The sequence below is a fragment of the Danio rerio genome, chromosome 10 (genome assembly GCF_049306965.1).
Source record: "Danio rerio strain Tuebingen ecotype United States chromosome 10, GRCz12tu, whole genome shotgun sequence".
Taxonomy (NCBI): Eukaryota; Metazoa; Chordata; class Actinopteri; order Cypriniformes; family Danionidae; genus Danio; species Danio rerio.
Window position 1 is genome coordinate 34551158 of NC_133185.1, and position 16831 is coordinate 34567988.

At 36.3% G+C, this 16831-nt stretch overlaps 1 protein-coding gene across 51 annotated transcripts in view; it reads left to right on the forward strand.

The window, feature by feature from the left end:
- The window catches only part of dlg2 (discs, large homolog 2 (Drosophila)), a 426869-nt gene that overhangs the window by 342982 nt on the left and 67056 nt on the right, over positions 1 to 16831 (forward strand). For 32 of the 51 annotated variants that reach the window (XM_009305412.5, XM_073913862.1, XM_073913864.1 and 29 more), the window contains one exon: positions 4004 to 4048. In XM_009305412.5, coding sequence (XP_009303687.1) covers positions 4004 to 4048 — 45 coding nt within the window. 51 annotated transcript variants of the gene reach the window in all.

Below are 16831 nucleotides of genomic sequence, written 5' to 3' on the forward strand. Positions count from 1 at the left end.
TTATCCAGCACGTTTTTTACGCAGCGGATGCCCTTCCAGCCGCAGCCCGTCTCTGGGAAACTTCCTCACACACTCATTCACACACATACTCATACGCTATAGACAATTTAGCCTAGTTCACCTATACCGCATGTCTTTGGACTGTGGGGGAAACCGGAGAACCCGGAGGAAACCCACTCGAACTCAGGGAGAACATGCAAACTCCACACAGAAACGCCAACTGAGTCGAGGCTCGAACCAGCAACCCAGCAACCTTCTTGCTGTGAGGTGACAGCACTACCTACTGCGCCACTGCGTCGCCAGATGTTGAAAATTTATGAATATTTCAGATAAATAAATTAACATCTTGCCAAAATTGTAACACATAGTTGCATGACCAAAAGAAGTGTGTAAGAGTTTCAGTGTTATTCTGACAAAAGGAGCAATTTGTATCAAAGTCTGATCCAGATCTTTTCTTTAAGACGTTTTTGACTGGGTAAATGTTATGTAATAATTTAAAGACCATAAAATTTCATGGTTTAAATGAACTAAAAGACTGTTACAGCGTGAGATAGCAGGAGTGGTAAAGACAATATTTTCATGGAGCAGGGCTCTTATTTTATAGTTTTTATTTTTTCTTTAGAGCAAAACAAATTTCCTCAATAGGCGTATTAGCTGGTTCTGGAATGGTAACGGTTCCTAGTGATACTGTATTGTTTTTAAAAAGCATGTATAATCCAGAAGGAGTAGCACCTATAGTTATTGCAAACTCTTTAAGAGTTACCAGAATTTTGTATTTTAAGAAAAATTCTGTGCATCTTAGCAGTACCAGCTTGTTGATGTTAGGTTTTAGTAATAATGTGACATGGTGGCTTCTGGCACAACATCCTGCAGGATGGAACTTATTGCATGCATTTTATTTCCCACTATCATTGTTTTATTTTATCATTGAATTTTTTGAATATAAAAAAAAGAGCAACAAAAGATTATGATTTTTACTTGTTTGGTCAATGAAGCACAGCAATAAGCAAGGCCTATAAACAATAGGCCTAAGTAAAAGGCTTCAATTTTGACTATAAACAAATTATAGTCACAGGACTTTATTGTAGTGGTTCTGAATTCTAGTCTTCTCACTCAAGCGCTCTGCATATTTTGGAATTTATTTGCACCTGATTCAGAAAGAAAATCGTGAAGAATCATGTTTCATTTGACAGGGTCCTTACACAATGTTCTTTGGTCTCTGAGAACAGGAAATCTTTGCTTCACTTCAGATCATTTGTTCACATATTTGGTCAATATCATTGAATGCAGCAGCATCACACTATAATCACATAATCACATACTATAATCTGTAAACAAGTCATCTCTTGGACATAAACACTACTAATCCAGTCAGCCCTTAAACTTTTGCTCTTGCCTTGTGCAGAAATTATTTAAATGTAGGGTTTAAAGGGATAGTTTACCCCCCAAAAAATAAATAAATATATATATATATATATATATATATATATATATATTTATTTATTTTTTTTTCAAACAGGTTAGGAATAAGTGAAGAAAGAGTAAAGGATGACAATCTTAATTTTGGGATGAACTATCCCCTCAAACTACTTTAAGAGAAGTACTTTGTTCTTTAGCAGAAAAAAACTACAATCAGGGTATTGAGAAAGTTCAGAAACAGCAATGCTTACCAGAGTAATTCATCTGGGAAAGGACTTTGGGCTTTATAAGAGACCTTTTTCAAACTCAAACAACATTATTACATATTAAATTAAGTATTCAAATCATATAATGACTCTTTTAATGTCTCCGGAAAACTCTGTAGTCCTATTTAGCCACTAGTTAGCAAACTCCATTTTCAAAACATGTTAGAACTTGGAAAATATTTTGGTCCAGTTTAACTGGTGTGTATTATAACACAGAATAAAACATGAAAATATCTATATGAATAAACATTTTTATTCATTTAAATTAAATAATAATAATAATAATAATAATAATAATAATAATAATAATAATAATAATAAAACACTTTGGCTAACAATGGAACTGGAAGTGCAGCAATGCTTCTGCGGTCTATTTGCCAATAGCTTTACCAGTTCCATTTATGGCCACTAGGGGCACCAAGAAATGACGCACTTCACCTTTAAATTTCGGCACCACAGACAGAACGGCAGGCACTTTTTTCCAGGGGTTTCAGTACAGCGTAACCGCTATTACGTCATCGTGTGGGCGTGGCCTATCTGTGAATTTGCATAGGTCACGGATCATGCGCAGATTGTGAAAACAACCGTTTGATTCAGATACCTGTACGTATTTGCAGGGGTTTCGTGTCCAGTACCTTTTATATGCAGTACAAAATAGCTGTCATGTGTTTCATGTGAAGTCAGTGTATGTTATTTTAAACAAATTAACTTAAGATACCTCTCAGATTACATTAATACTGTTATAACTTAAGATACCTGTCCCGATCCCAGGGCTTTTGTGTCAAATACTTTATATATCATATAGAGTAACATCAGATACCTGTCCTGATCCCAGGGGTTTCATGTATGATCACTTTTATATTATATACAGTAACATCAGATACCTGTCCTGATCCCAGGTGTTTCATGTATGATCACTTTTATATACAGTAACATCAGATACCTGTCCTGATCTCAGGTGTTTCGTGTATCATCACTTTTATATTATATACAGTAACATCAAATACCTGTCCTGATCTCAGGGGTTTCATGTATGATCACTTTTATATTAGTTAACATCAGATACCTGTCCTGATCCCAGGGGTTTCATGTATGATCACTTTTATATTATATACAGTAACATCAGATACCTGTCCTGATCTCAGGGGTTTCATGTATGATCACTTTTATATACAGTAAGATCAGATACCTGTCCTGATCTCAGGTGTTTCGTGTATCATCACTTTTATATTATATACAGTAACATCAAATACCTGTCCTGATCTCAGGGGTTTCATGTATGATCACTTTTATATTAGTTAACATCAGATACCTGTCCTGATCCCAGGGGTTTCATGTATGATCACTTTTATATTATATACAGTAACATCAGATACCTGTCCTGATCTCAGGGGTTTCATGTATGATCACTTTTATATTAGTTAACATCAGATACCTGTCCTGATCCCAGGGGTTTCATGTATGATCATTTTTATATTATATACAGTAACATCAGATACCTGTCCTGATCTCAGGTGTTTCATGTATGATCACTTTTATATGTATTAACATCAAATACCTGTCCTGATCCCAGGGGTTTCATGTATGATCACTTTTATATTAGTTAACATCAGATATCTGTCCTGATCTCAGTTGTTTTGTGTATGATGACTGTAAATAAAAATAGAAAATAAATATGAGTTATGTTAGTTAACTAAGATCGAGAAAGAAAAATTAACCAAGATTTATTACAGAAAATGTGGTATTTATTTGTTTAAACATGACTGAATATCATATTTTAAACTACAAAAACACGGTTAATCTTACCACAACCATTATTATTTGGTTTAAAATGGAAGTACAAAAGCCCAGAGACAGTAAAACGGAGTAATACGGATTAAAACGAGGTCAGCTGTTTTTGCTAATGAAATCTTTAAAATATAACATTATAACAACAAAAAAATAACCTGTATGACTGTTTTTTTCTTCGTTATCCACCGCGGTAGGTTCTTTATCCATAATCATCCTGTTTGAAATGACCGCGCTAAAAAAGAACCTGTACTGCGCATGATCGGTGACCTCTCAGTATTGTTTTTTTTTTTAAGCGGGCGTTTCCCAAACACCGACCGAGCCACGCCCATTTTACGTCGTGGTAATGAAACCCCTGGAATTTAGTGCATGCCCAGACGGAACACAAGAAACCATATTCTCAGTTTAGGAGGCGCGGTTAGCATGAGCTGCCGGTGTGTGCTCATACAGTCTGTGATAACGTAAGAGAGACAGATGTGGCAGCGTGGTCAGGTATTTACTGATATGTCCTCTCTTTTTTCACCCGTCAGAACTTGCCCTGTGCTCCCCACGGCGGGCCCCGCCACCAACTGCAGGTTTGTGCCATGCGATCAGCACCAGGGTCAAGAACAGCGCCACACAGACAGACTGCACAGAGAGACAGATTCACACTTCCTATCTCACTCCTTCCCGTTAGGCTTTGGGAGTTATGCTTAGATTTGAACACTGATTTGTATTATAGAACTGGATTGCTCAGGACTACATAAAAAGCGGAGCCACTTTGCCGCCATATTGGTATTCTCTTCTATGCTCACTTTGTCTTCTGAAATAACTAACGTATTGTAAACATCACAAAGTGATTAGTAGACATTAGTAGAAGATCGTGCAGAATGAATGAAGGATGTATTTGGTCTTGGTTAACAGCAGGTGGTAGTATTGCATTATTTTATTATGTTTAAACAAAGAAAACAGTTGAGTATTTAATAGGCAATGCGTTCTATTGGGAAGAGCTCAAATCCTTCGAAGTTGCAGCTTTAAAATAAATTCAATTAAATTCATCTTTATTTCTATAGCACTATTACAATGTTTATTTTGTCAAAGCAGCCTAAGATAGAAGATTATAGTAAATTGAAATTGTGTCAGTCCAGTTTTCAGAGTTGAATAAAGTGTAGGGGTAAAAAGAATGTATAAAAATTGGAACACACTTCTGCATCATCTTAATGAGATGACTAGCAGGTGTGTCTTCATCACATCATTTGTCTGCTGGTTTACACACACTTAAAAAAACACACTCGAAACGACTGGCTGCACCTTTATTTATTTATTCATTTATCTATTTATTTATATTCTATATTATTTATCTATTTATTTAAACTAATTTCGAGAGGATCACATGCTTTTAATTGTTTGCAGCTGGTCCCGCATTATTTAATTTAAGATTCACCAATCAAATGATTCCTAAGCCACTATAAATACCCTAGTTTCCATATAACAGCCATCTGTGTTTTGAAGAATCCCCCCTTTCACCCCTACTCCTCCTCCTTTCCTAGATGGGTGGCAAGGTGGCCCAGTGGTTAGCACTGTTGCCTCACAGCAAGAATGTCACTGGTTCTAATGCTTACCAAACCAGCCGAAATTTCTGTGCAGAGTTTAAATGTTCTCTCCTTGCTCACGTGGGTTTCCCCCGGGATCTCCGGTTTCCTCCCACCGTCCTAAAACATGCAACTTAAGTTAATTGATTAATCCAAATTGGCACCATAGACATGCACCTAGTAAGTAGTTAAGAGCAAATCTCTTAAGAGCAATCACTATCTGTTCATTAGCAACTACAGCAGGGGAGTTCTTGAGATCTACCTGAGCTGAAACTCCCCTCTCGCCTTGCAAACGGGAGGGAGCCCCGGGTTTGAGAATCTTATGAGCTCAGGGGTCTCTCCCAGGACAGCATGTCAAACTCGCTTTATAATCAATCATTATCATTATTATTATCATTATTATTATCATTATTATTATTATTATTTTGTGATTTGTACAGCTGTTTGTTCGCTCAATTTTAATACTAATACATTGATAATCAATGTAAAATACATTGATTATTTAAATAGTTTTTTTTTTCTTTGGTTATTTTCCAAGGCAACATGCCGTAACATTTCCTAGCAAACTAATATTAATTTAGACCTTTAATAATCAGACATAATAGCTAGCTTGACTGTGAATCATCTAGCAGCGGACATTCTGTTTTAAACGTCTCTCCAGGTTCTTCATGGTCTATTCAAGTGTTATATGGCTTCATGAAACTGTCAGGTGGTGGAAAAGTGATTGGACACTAAGTAGATTAAGTTATTTTATAATCTTTTTCCAATAGGTGCTACTCCTTGCTTAAAAAAAAAAAAAAAAAAAACATCTTAAAATGTGATCATAAATAACTTCATGAGCCTAAACTTAGCCTATAAACAGATTTGGAAAACTTCATGTTAAAGGCATAGTTTACTCAAAAATGAAAATTTACACTCAATTCACTCTCCCTTAAATGCTTCCTGTGATGCAGTAGACCCTCGTGGATCTTTATGAGTTTGTTTCTTCTGTAGAACACTAAAAAGTATTCTGAAGGAAGCTGAAAACCTGTAACCATTGACTTCTAGCATAATAAAACAAATACTAATGAATTCAATGGATACAGGTTTCCAGCTCTCTTCAAACAAACTTCTTTTGGGCTCAAAAGGGTGAGGGAATGATGACTGAATTATCGGTTGTTTGTGTGAACTATTCCTTTAAACCAGCAAGCTTCTCAGTGGCTTATATTTGAATAGGAATACAAGCACTAGAATACAAGCATTGGAGCCTGTCCTGTTTAGTAATACCAACATGGCCGCTTGAACATTTCCGGTGACTTCAATACAGCAGTTTAGAACGCAGTGAGCAATCCAGTCATTATACTGATCAGTGGGTCTGTAGGGCTCAGCTTCTGTCTAACTCTCTGCAGTCTGGCTGAGGATCGTGGTCTCTTTCTTGCCCCAGTGGCGGCTCTGACCATGGGCCTTTCATTTAGGGGAAGGGACAGAGAGAGACCTTGCTCTCCTGATAATCCTTTGTGCATCCTGTGTTTCCCCTGCCTGCTGCCTCACTCGATAAACTCCTGTTGTGTTTGTTTTCAGCTCTAACCCGCCTGTCTAACACAGACGGCTGCTGTACAGTGCATACATGTGTAAATATTAATGCTGAAGAATCAAGACATTTTAGAACATTCACTTTTCTTTTGTTGATAAATGGACAAATTTGGTGCATAATCGGTAAATAGATTGTATAGTGGATGATATGAGTTAAATTTTTCTTTTGTTTGTTCAACAAGGCTGCATTTGATTAATGAAAAATGCAGTGAAAACTTGAAACATGTCCGTAACACTATAATAACTGCACAATATGAATCATCTATTAATTATTAGCAAATAGTTCATTCATCATTTGTTAAGCATTAACTCTACATTAATAGATGTTAGTGAGCAGTTTATAACTGCAGCTACAAATGCTGTATTCTTTACTTAAAAGCACATTTAAATGATTGTGTTTTCATACTTTGACTTATAAATTGTTCATTACTAAAATCAGTATTGCATTATTTACAAACCATTTGTGTTTCAGAGTAGTTGATGGCTTTTAGAATCATTCAGAATGAGATAGTAAACGATTAATAAACTATTCAAATCAACATTTATACTGTTGAAGTCAGAATTGTTAGCCCCCCTGAATTATTAGCCTCCCTGTTTATTTTTTTCCCCAATTTCTGTTTAATGGAGAGAAGATTTTTTCTAAACATTTCTAAACATGATAGTTTTAATAACTCATTTTAAATAATTGATGTATTTAATCTTTTTCTTGATGACAGTACATAAAATTTGACTATTATTATATTTCTACTTTTCAAGACACTTCTATACAGCTTAAAGTGACATTTAAAGGCTTAACTAGGTTAATTATGTTAACTAGGTAGGTTAGGGTAATTAGGCAAGTTATTGTATAACGATGGTTTGTTCTGTAGACTATCGAAGAAAAAAATTGCCTAAAGGGGCTTATAATAATAACCTAAAAATGGTGTTTGAAAAATTAAAAACTGATTTTATTCTAGCCGAAATAAAACAAATAATACTTTCTCCAGAAGAAAAAATATTATCAGACATACTGTAAAACTTTCCTTGCTCTGTTAAACATCATTTAGAAAATATTTAAAAAAGAAAAGAAAATTCATAGGGGGGCTAATAATTCTGACTTCAACTGTATATATACAGTGTATGAATAATGACTTTACAGAAATACAGATACATATATACATATCCGTAGACACATACATATATACATAACTTTTAGTTTATTAAAGAGAACTAAAACAGCCTTTTTTTCTGCATTTACACATTACATGTAAATTAAAGTAATAGCACTCACTGGGTAATTAACGGGGGCTAACCGCGAACCCTAAACTCAACCAATGTAGTTGTATTTATATCACTAAGGTAAGAACACTGTAGGTACATACTATAACATAGAATTGTGTATATCTGTTACAGTTTCAATTTGTCTGCATTTAGTAGTATCAAGTATGTTAATGCTGCAAAGCTAGCACACAAAGACTAAACAGAAAGTGAGTCTTTTGGGTTAAAATGGCAGGTCAGGTTTAGGTCAGCAGCCATGCTTGTCTTCTACTGCACTGCTCTCTGTCTCTGCTCCTCTTCCTCCTGTACTTCTCCTTGCCCAAACTACCTGCTGCCCCCTGCTGAATCAACATACCCTTGCTGAAACAAACATATCACACTCACAGAATGGCTGCATGTTTGCCCTAACACAAGCACTGACTGCTTTTGCTTATAGCAGTTTGCTAAGCGTTTGAATTTTTAGATTTAAAGAGTTTTCATTTTAGATTTAATCTATTCTGTGAATTGTAAAACACCAGTTAGTGGATAGTGCACCCAAAAATTAAATTCCTTTTCATAATTTACTTAGCCTTCACTTATTAAACCTCTTTTTTTCTTATGAACACAAAAGAAGATATTGTAATATGTTGGTAACCGTTACCTATTGACTTCCATAATTTTTATTTTATTTTTTTCATGGATGTCAGTGGTTACTGAATTCTGACATCTTCAGAATATCTTGTTTTGTGTTAAAAAGATAAAGGACTAGGAACCACTTGAGGGTGAGTAAATTATGGATATATTTGAATTTTTTAGGTGAACTATCCCTTTAGGTCACACTTAAAATGGTAGTTTACCCAAATTTATTTTGCTGTTACTCACCTTTAGGTCATCAAACTGACCTTTTTCAGCAAGAATGTTCACTTTAAATGTTTCTTAAATATCTGCGAACATATTATGGTATTTTTATGCTTTAGAAGAGTCAAAAACGTACATACAGCACCTTTAAGTTATGTATGTTAATATTGAGCGGATGGAGGCTTTGTTTGGGATGCTGTGAAACCACAAGAATCAATTCTCCTGGCATTAAAAATGTATTATAATGGCAATTTTCTCCTTTTGCAGTAGCTGTGCAGACACTATGCAAAAGTGTTTAGTATAGATGTTTTGTGGACTTTAAAAAAAAATATTTGGGGTGCTTTGATAGTCAGCATTATGAGTATTTAGTCATAGAGCTGTGGTTCCAACCAGGCTTTTCTCTGTGGCTCCATTCAATTCCCCTGATGCTCTGTGAATCGATTCTGGGGAGGTAGAGCTCATTAAGGTGCAGAGGTAAATGCAAGCTTGCACTTTCTGCAGGGGGTGTTGTGGGACTGCTGAGGTGGGCTTTCATCATCAGTAACTGCCCGTTGCAATACGACAACCTCGCAGTGTTACTACAAAAAAAAAAAAAAAAAAAGTGAATCCAAGAATACTGAAGATGGATTGATAATCGAGAAAAATCACTGAGTTTGAGCTTTTTACAGTCTGTCTTTCAGATCAAAACTGTAGATTCTCTCATACCAGAAACTGCACAGGAACTGTATATAGACATGCATGACAATGGTTACCTCATATTTGTATAAATAGATCTAAATATGTCAGATAAAGTCTTAAAAAGGGTCTTTAAATCTTTATCTCATATATTCATTCATTTTCTTGTTGGCTTAGTCCCTTTATTAAATCCGGGGTCGCCACAGCGGAATGAACCGCCAACCTATCCAGCAAGTTTTTACGCAGTGTATGCCCTTCCAGCCGCAACCCATTTCTGGGAAATATCTCATATATTTTGATCTAATTTGATGTTTTTCAGTTATAATTTGTTGTGACGATGAATTAAATATTTTAGTTAAATTAATAATAACATAATCCCTGCTAAAAAAAGCCATTAAATGAAGAAAATTAAGCATAAATTGCTCTTAAAGAAGGAAAATAACTTATTATTTAGTTATTTATAACTTATTATTTATTTTGTGTGTCAAGGGGGTTAAATGCATTAGATCTCGCAGTTTCACTGATTTTTTTAGTGCAATTTGACATGCTTTTTTTCACAGCACATTGTGTTCTGTGTCTTGATTAGCGCATTGTGTTCTGCGTCCTGATTGGCTGTAGACCATTGTCAATCAGTCTTGAATACATGAAAGAAAGGTTTTAATGCCTTTCTAAGAAAATAGTGTAGTGAGGGGTTTTACAGCCTTAAAACATCTATAATAATTGTAAAAGATAAAGCAGACTACTTCACAGATTTCACCTATTGCGGGCTATTTTTAAAACTTAACTCACACGATTAACGAGGGACCACTGTATTTAATTTAATGTCCTTGTTTATGTTTGTTTTTATGGATTATTCATTTAAAACAAGGTTGCTGTTAGAAGAGGTCTTAGTGATACCATCAGGAAGTGCTCTTACTATATGAGTGGTTTATGTGAGTCCTAATGCCCCAGTATAGTGATGGGCACTCTATACTGTCACCAGCTATGTTTCCATCCAATACTACGAATTAACTTTATGCGTCAAAGAGAACAAAATCGTCACTTCCTGATTAACTGGTGCCAAATATCAACACTAAAAACTGAATATGCTGCAGTAGAAGAAGCTGTGTGTAAAGTGACAGTGATGCTGGACAACGGTGTGAGGATCCTTGTGCAGGTTTTAATAAACAGGATGATCAGGCAAGCAGTGGTCAATACAGGAACAAACAGATGTGTATGGGCAATCCAGAGTTGTTGTCGAAAATAACAGGCAAGTGGTCAGAAGGCAGGCAGCGAGCAACGTAAACAAACAAAACAAAGCAAGGTCTAACACGGAAAACAAGGAAATGGAAAATGTGTCTTAATGTTCACATTCAGGATACAAGGCTTGGCAACTTCTGTGTGTTTGTGTGGTGTATAAATAGTCCAGTAATCAGTCCATGAGCAGCTTCAGCAGTGCTAGTCTAATCAATGTAAACTTGGAGCAGGTGTGTGAGTGGGTATGACTGGATCTTGTAGTTCTCCAGTAATCTGCTTGGGCTAGATCTCTGGTGACTGTGACACTGTGTCAATTTTTTATGCCGACACACAATGAACGCGTGGTGGAGTTTATTGGCATGAGACACGGAGCACAGACACTCCTGACGACGCTGGAGGTCATTAATAATATAATAACACGAATACTGAAATGGTTATGACATTTTAGAATGACCAAAACAACATTTCATATGTGTTACAATGCAGTCAGCCTGCTGGTTTATCAATTCACACACATTTTTATCATCACATGATCACTTAGAACAAAATCACATGATTTTTTTGATGTGCATACTGGAATTTGTTCAGTAAAAGTGTTTTCATTGCAGTTTATGCGCATCTTTTCTTATCGAATAAAAAGTTTATCCTACTTATTTATGAGCATACATTTTTTTATGCGCATTTTCAAAATGTATGCGCATCTTGGCGTTTCCATCAATCGCTTTTTTATTTTTATTTTTTATGGCCACATCCAAAATGCACATAAAAATTGATGGATGGAAAAGTAGCTAGTGAGCACCATCTTTCGGCAATAGAGTCTGGATGCAGATTTGCACTTGCACTCTCAGACTTGCACTTAAGGCAACCGTGCTTCCTTTGCAATTGACGTCATTTACAATCAACATTTGTGCCGTTTTCTTACTGTTAAGTGAGTTCTCTTATCGAGTCGACCTCAAGATTGTGTTTGAGGACCTATAAAACTGGGATGGGATCATGTACTTTTTGACTTTTGAAGCTACACTGAAACTGCGATTTCATATGGATGCACTCCTGCGCAGACAGGTACAGTTGAAGTGAGAATTATTAGCCCCCCTGAAATATTAGCTCCCCTTTTTAATGGAGAGAAGATTTTTTTTTAAACACATTTCTAAACATAATAGTTTTTAGTATTTAGATTAACTAGGCAGGTTAGGGTAATTAGGCAAGTTATTGTGTAATGATGGTTTTCTGTAGACTATGGGAAAAAAATATAGCTTAAAGGGGTTAATAATTTTGACTTTAAAATGGTTTAAAAAAATTAAAACTACTTTTATTCTAGCCAAAATAAAGAAATAAGACTTTATCCAGAAGAAAAAATATTACCAGACATACTGTGAAAAATTCCTTGCTCTGTTAAACATAAGCTGGGAAATATTACAAAAAATAAAAATTTCAAAGGGGAGCTTCTTTATTTTTCTTTATTTTCTTTTATTTATTAAATGGTTTTATTCAATTATTTATCTACAGTCCTGTAAGTCTTTTATCTAAAACATTTTTATTATTTAGGTGAGAATGCTTTGCATTTTGAGTTTCATTTGTTCATTTAAGGGAGCTCATTAGGTTCCTTAAATGCTTTAAGAGGAAATGGTTGCTCAAGGCAAAAGGGGAAATACTTATTGGCAGCCTTAAATTCCTTAAGTTTATCTTTTTGTTTGTTCTTGCAACCCAACTTTTACTAAGGGTACCCTTAACCTTCAAACTGGGGGATTTTTTGGATAAGGACTTTCATGCAAACGAGCCCTGCACTATCCTGCCACATTGACTGTAAATGACGTCACTTGCAGAGGAATTGTGGGTGCCTGAGAGTGCAAGCCTTGGGGTGATCTGCAGCCAGACCCTTATCTCTTTCGGTCCTGACTCTCTCAACGTCAATAAATGTGTCCTATAAATATGTTACTTTTTAAAAAGGTTTTATGTATTTGTTAGTTAGTTTTTATAAACTTACAGGACTTTTTTATTTCATTTTTAAATACTATTTTTGTTAATTAAAAACAGGAAAATTCGATTTTGGATTATATAACCTTAGATAATAAGGCTACAGTCTATATCCTCCATACAGGTGAAGAGAAGGTGAGGTCAGGCAGCATTAGTAGCTTGTGTACCATCTCTGGGAAACATAATTGCATGCCGTTTTATCAGCGTGCCCTCGGGTTCAGCAAACACTTCCTGAACCTTGGTAATTTCAGGCTAGAGCTTAGTAATAGGTTATACACTGATACTCTCACACAGATCCATATACTATGCTGACTGACAGACCGTCCTCTCTTCAAGCAGAAAATGAACAGATTGCTGTAATTTGTTTCCAGCTTTTAGCAGCATCACTACTAAAACACTTCAATGGCTGTCCCTCAGTGCTGGGTGGCTGAAAAATCATGCATGTGCTCTCAGAACACACTGTAGTTTTTAGCTGGCATTTTGAAACAGAGAACAATAGGGCTTGAAAAGGTTTTTCAGAACTGGCATTTTCATTTGTATGAGTGTGCGCGTGTGCTTCTGTTAGCGTGGCATTCTGAGAAACAAGATTGAAGGTGCTTTTAGGACACCAGCGCGCTAAGATAATACACACACACACACACACACACACACACACACACACACACACAAATAACCAACAACCTTCTTGCTGTGAGGCAACAGTGCTAACCACTTAGCCTCATTGCCGCCATACTGCAGAACTACACAGCAATTTATTTATTTTTTTTACTTCAAAAAATTACCTACTACACAGTAAGAAATACAAAATTACCCCATAATTTATCTCACCCTTAAGCAATATTCTGTGTATGAGAGTATATATCTTATACGACTGAATGCATGTCATTTTCAACTGACGTATACGACATATGACACCAGACTCATTTATAGTGGAAGTTCTGGGAATAGACACATTTCACGGAAACCTCTCACTACACAGAAAAAAATGACGAAAAATAAAGATAGTTGGATTTGCGCTACTGTATAGTTTTATTCAATTCAAGTTTATCGGTGTAGCGCTTTTCACAATAATTTTTGTTCTGAAGCAGCTACCAGAAGTCAGTGATTAGTCTAAAATTGTAAGTGTTTTTGTTACAAAAACACATCATTCTTATTTATAAAACATGCATTAACCCTTCTGGTGGCATAATTTGACAATGTATGTACTCTAGAAGCTTCACAATAAAAGTCACTATCCAACACCATTATACAGCAGCGAAGAGCCAGGATTAAAGTGTTTGTCTGACAGAAATAAATCATTTACACCGAGGGCGGCTTGAGGGTGGGTAATTTATGGGGTAATATAAATTTTTTGGTGAACTGTCCCATTTTTTGCCAGTTTAAGGATGGATGGATGGATGGATGGACGGACGGATGGACAAATGGATAGATGAATGAATGGATGGATGTATAGTTGAATAGATAGACAGATGGACGGACGGATGGACAGATAGGTAGATGGATGGATGGATGGATAGACAGAGATAGATAGATAGATAGATAGATAGATAGATAGATAGATAGATAGATAGATAGATAGATAGATAGATAGATAGATAGATAGATAGATAGATAGATAGATAGATAGATAGATAGATAGATAGATAGATGGATGGATGGATGGATGGATGGATGGATGGATGGATGGATGAGATAGATAGATCGAACGGATGGACAGATGGATAAATGAACGGATGGATGTATAGTTAAATAGACGGACGGACGGACATACAGACAGACAGACAGACAGACGGATGGATGGATGGATGCATGGATGGATGGATTGATAGATGCATGGATGGCTGGATGGACGGACGGACAGACAGGCAGACAGATGAATAGATAGATAAATGGAAGGACGGACGGACAGATAGATAAATGGATGGATGTATGGATGGATGTATGGACGGACGGACGGATGGATGGATACAGTAGATAGAACCTTTATTTTTTGATGGAACAAGATATTAATTGATGTAACACACTGATAAGACTGGTTTTCATCTAATATCCTAATGTCTTTGTGTTTGTGTGTGAAAGAGCAGGCAGTCTGAAGCTAACAGGCCATTAATCACTTAGCTCTATCAATAAGTGTTTTACTGTAATAGTGTGTGTCCCGTCTGATTTATTACCGACCTCTGCTCTCCTCCATCTCATCCTTTCTAATGAAGCCCAAACATCTGAAGACCTTCCGTGGAGAATGAATCTTCCACAGTACATGGTTTTATTGTTCTGACAGATTGAACCAGGATTTGCAGCATAACTAATTTAAAGGGCAACATTCATTGAAAGAGATTTTGTGCCAGAATGTGCTTTAGAATATTTATAATCAAGTTCTGAATGTTTTGTCATGGAGTGTAACAAAATTAATTAGTTTAACTCTCCAAGAAGTTAGTTTTTAAGGTCAGCAAGGTTATCTCTCCCTCTGTGGACAATATTCTTAATTGTGCTGTCAGTCATGTTCTCCGAATGTCTATTAACTTTAGTGCAAAACTTGTCCTGCACATGAATTATACATCAAATCATGCAGCTTTGTGAGGAGCAGTGCGCTACATTTCTGTGCAATCAGGATCACAAATTTCCACCCGACAGGTGAGGAAAAGCTAATCCCATAGACTTTAACAAAGCTGTAAATACAGTAGAAACCAGAATATCATGAAGACAACACCCTAGCATATTGTTTTCCACCCAATATTATTTTTATATTATTTTTATTATTTAGTTTTTTTATTCATTCATTCATTCATTCATTCATTTTCCTTCGGCTTAGTTCCTTATTAATAGGGGTCACCACAGCGGAATGAACCACCAACTACTTCGGCATATGTTTTACACAGCCAATGCCCCTCCAGCTGCAACCCAACACCCATACACTCTCACATTCATACACACACACACACTCATACACTATGGCCAATTTAGTCAATCCAATTCACTTATACTGAATGTCTTTGAACTGGGGGGAAACTAAAGCATCTGAAGGGGAGAACACGGGGAGAATGTGCTAACTCCACACAGAAATGCCTTCTGGCCCAGCCAGGACTCAAGCTAGCGACCTTCTTGCTGTCAGGCAACAGTGCTAACCACTGAGCCACCGTGCCGCTGAGTTTTATTTTACCACTATTTTAAGGTTTTATTTAATTTTCAGTTTATAGTTTTAGTTTAATGAATGGTTTTGTTAGTTCTAGTTTAGTTTTTATTTTGTAAACACATTTAGTTTTTATATTTTTAGTTTCAGTAATTTTAGTTTAACATTCAGACCACATGGAGTTGAATACATGTCATTCATTCATTCATTTTCTTGTCTGCTTAGTCCCTTTATTTAAAAAGGGGTCGCCAACTTATCCAGCAAGTTTTTACATAGCGGATGCCCTTCCAGCCGCAACCCATCTCTGGGAAACATCCACACACACATTCACAAACAAACTCATACACTACGGACAATTTAGCCTACCCAATTCACCTGTACCACATGTTTTTGGACTGTGGGGGAAACCCGAGAACCCGGAGGAAACCCACGCGAACGCAGGGAGAACATGCAAACTCCACACAGAAACACCAACTGAGCCGAGGCTCGAACCAGCGACCCACCGATCTTCTTGCTGTGAGGCGACAGCACTACCTACTGCTCCACTGCTTCGCCCGCTGAATACATGTATAATATGCAAATCCTTCATTTAACGTGAAGTCGCTGCTCAGTGACAAATAGAAAACTGTCTGAACCTTTCATTTTCAAAATAAAAGTCTCACATACACTACATTGTAAGTTAAATAAAAAAATTCAAGTCAACTAAGGGAGAAAATGTTTCATTGTTGTCTTACATGGAAACATTGTGTATTTTCAAACACAACCTTCTCCTTAGGGCTTGATAAACGACCTAAAGTACATGCAAATTCTTAGGGCGTGCCCAGTAAGTCACGCAACAGTCTGCTTTGTGTTCTGATGTGCCTGTTGTCCTCTGGGGTTTTACACTCATGAGATTTACATGAGAACGAGGAAACAGTGGTGGCTGAGGCTTACGGTCTGTTATCTCTGATCTCTTATTATTCCACTCTGCCTAAGTATTACCAGATTTCCTTTATAGGGCACCTTTAAATATGAATAGAGATCATTTGTTTTTGCTAGTTACAGTTTTGTTTGTTTTTACAGTATGTCATTTGTTTTTCTTTTTATTGTGAACTTTTTTATTTTAGTTA